The 1,549-nt window shown below is 38.9% G+C and overlaps 1 protein-coding gene across 2 annotated transcripts in view; it reads left to right on the plus strand.

Moving 5' to 3' along the window:
- Nucleotides 1-1,549, plus strand: part of PHLPP2 (PH domain and leucine rich repeat protein phosphatase 2) — a 95,166-nt gene that overhangs the window by 39,571 nt on the left and 54,046 nt on the right. For both annotated transcript variants that reach the window (XM_011976738.1, XM_011976739.1), the window contains one exon: nt 889-1,079. In XM_011976738.1, coding sequence (XP_011832128.1) covers nt 889-1,079 — 191 coding nt within the window. The remainder of the gene's footprint in view (nt 1-888; nt 1,080-1,549) is intronic.

A 1,549-nucleotide genomic window follows, 5' to 3' on the forward strand; every position in this document is an offset into this window, starting at 1 on the left:
AAGACAGGGTCTTGCTATGATGCCCACGTTGGCCTTGAACTCCTGGGCTCAAATAGTCTTCCTGTCTCAGCCTCCAGAGTAACTGGGACTACAGGTGCACACTTTTTTTAAAAATAGTGCTCTTACCAAAAACTTCACGTCTTTTCTGTTTTAATGTGCTGTTTTGTTCACTGTATCTCAGTCATATGAAGGCCTCTGATGGGAAATAGAATTTCCACCACCATGATCAGAATAGTTGATTGAAGTATCAACCATAAGCTTTTCCATATTAGTGGCAGAGAGATGGAGGATTATGTACAAAATTAGAGTACTCCTGTAGTTACTAATATATTCCTTCTAGAGTAGACTGGTAACAATAGTGGTTGTCATTTATTCCATGTTCTTTTTGTACCTAAAACTGTGGTTAGTATTTTATACTCATTATCTTACTTAGTTTTTATAAGAATTCCCAGAAGGTAGGTTGTGTAAGATTCAAACTATATAAATGAGTAAAGTAAAGCTTAATGAGAATAAATAGTTCAAGGAAACAAAGTGACAGAACCAGCATTCATGTTCAAGTATATCTGACTCCAGAGTTCATGATCTTAACCACTCTACCATACTGCCTTTCTCTAGGTACATAGGAGATATAGGTGTTGGAAGAAGGGTTAATTTAACAATAGCATCCAAAGTAAAATTTTGCTTCGTAGACCAAAACTCACAGGTACTCCTACTGTATATAATTAAGTGATGGATAATATGTGAGGACTAGATCTAATTTTGTCATAACTATATTGCTTGGTTACTTATATCTGTGAACAAGGTTGCTGAGTGTTGACACATATTTTTCCCTTTCTGTATTCTTATACTACTTTAATGGTGGATTCTGAAATATTGTTTCCTTTTCAGAAAAACCATGCCACATGGATCATTTGGATCGAATCCTACTGTCTGGCATCTATAATGTACGCAAGGGAAAGACCCAGCTGCATAAGTGGGCTGAGCGCCTAGTTGTCCTCTGTGGTACTTGCCTTATCGTCTCCTCAGTGAAGGACTGTCAAACTGGAAAGATGCACATTTTGCCTCTGGTTGGTGGAAAGGTAAGACTCATAAAGTTAAATTATTTTTCATTTGATCATCTTAATTAAGAAAATATCACATACGCTTTTCATAGCTTTTATTCATATCTTTTCAAAGAAGCCAGTATGGGCATTATTAAAGATGATATCAGAGACTCCGAGAGGTTCAGAGGCTATTATGCCCCAAATCCTGTTGCAGAACCATCTGTTCTAGACGTCCCCACCTCCACTGCTAGGCACTAGATTCTGGGACTGACAATAGCCAGAGTCAACAGTGGATGCTACCATTAGAAGTTGCCTTTGGAAATTAGAAGTAGCTGCCGGCATCTGTCACCAAATAGATTCTTTCTGGTTTTTTTTTTGTTTTTTGTTTTTTTACCCCAATTAAATTAAAACTCGGCTGGGCGCGGTGGCTCACGCCTGTAATCCTAGCACTTTGGGAGGCCGAGGCGGGCGGATCACGAGGTCAGGAGATCGAGACCATCCTGGCT

This window comes from Mandrillus leucophaeus, unplaced genomic scaffold (genome assembly GCF_000951045.1).
Source record: "Mandrillus leucophaeus isolate KB7577 unplaced genomic scaffold, Mleu.le_1.0 Scaffold17, whole genome shotgun sequence".
NCBI classification, from domain to species: domain Eukaryota; kingdom Metazoa; phylum Chordata; class Mammalia; order Primates; family Cercopithecidae; genus Mandrillus; species Mandrillus leucophaeus.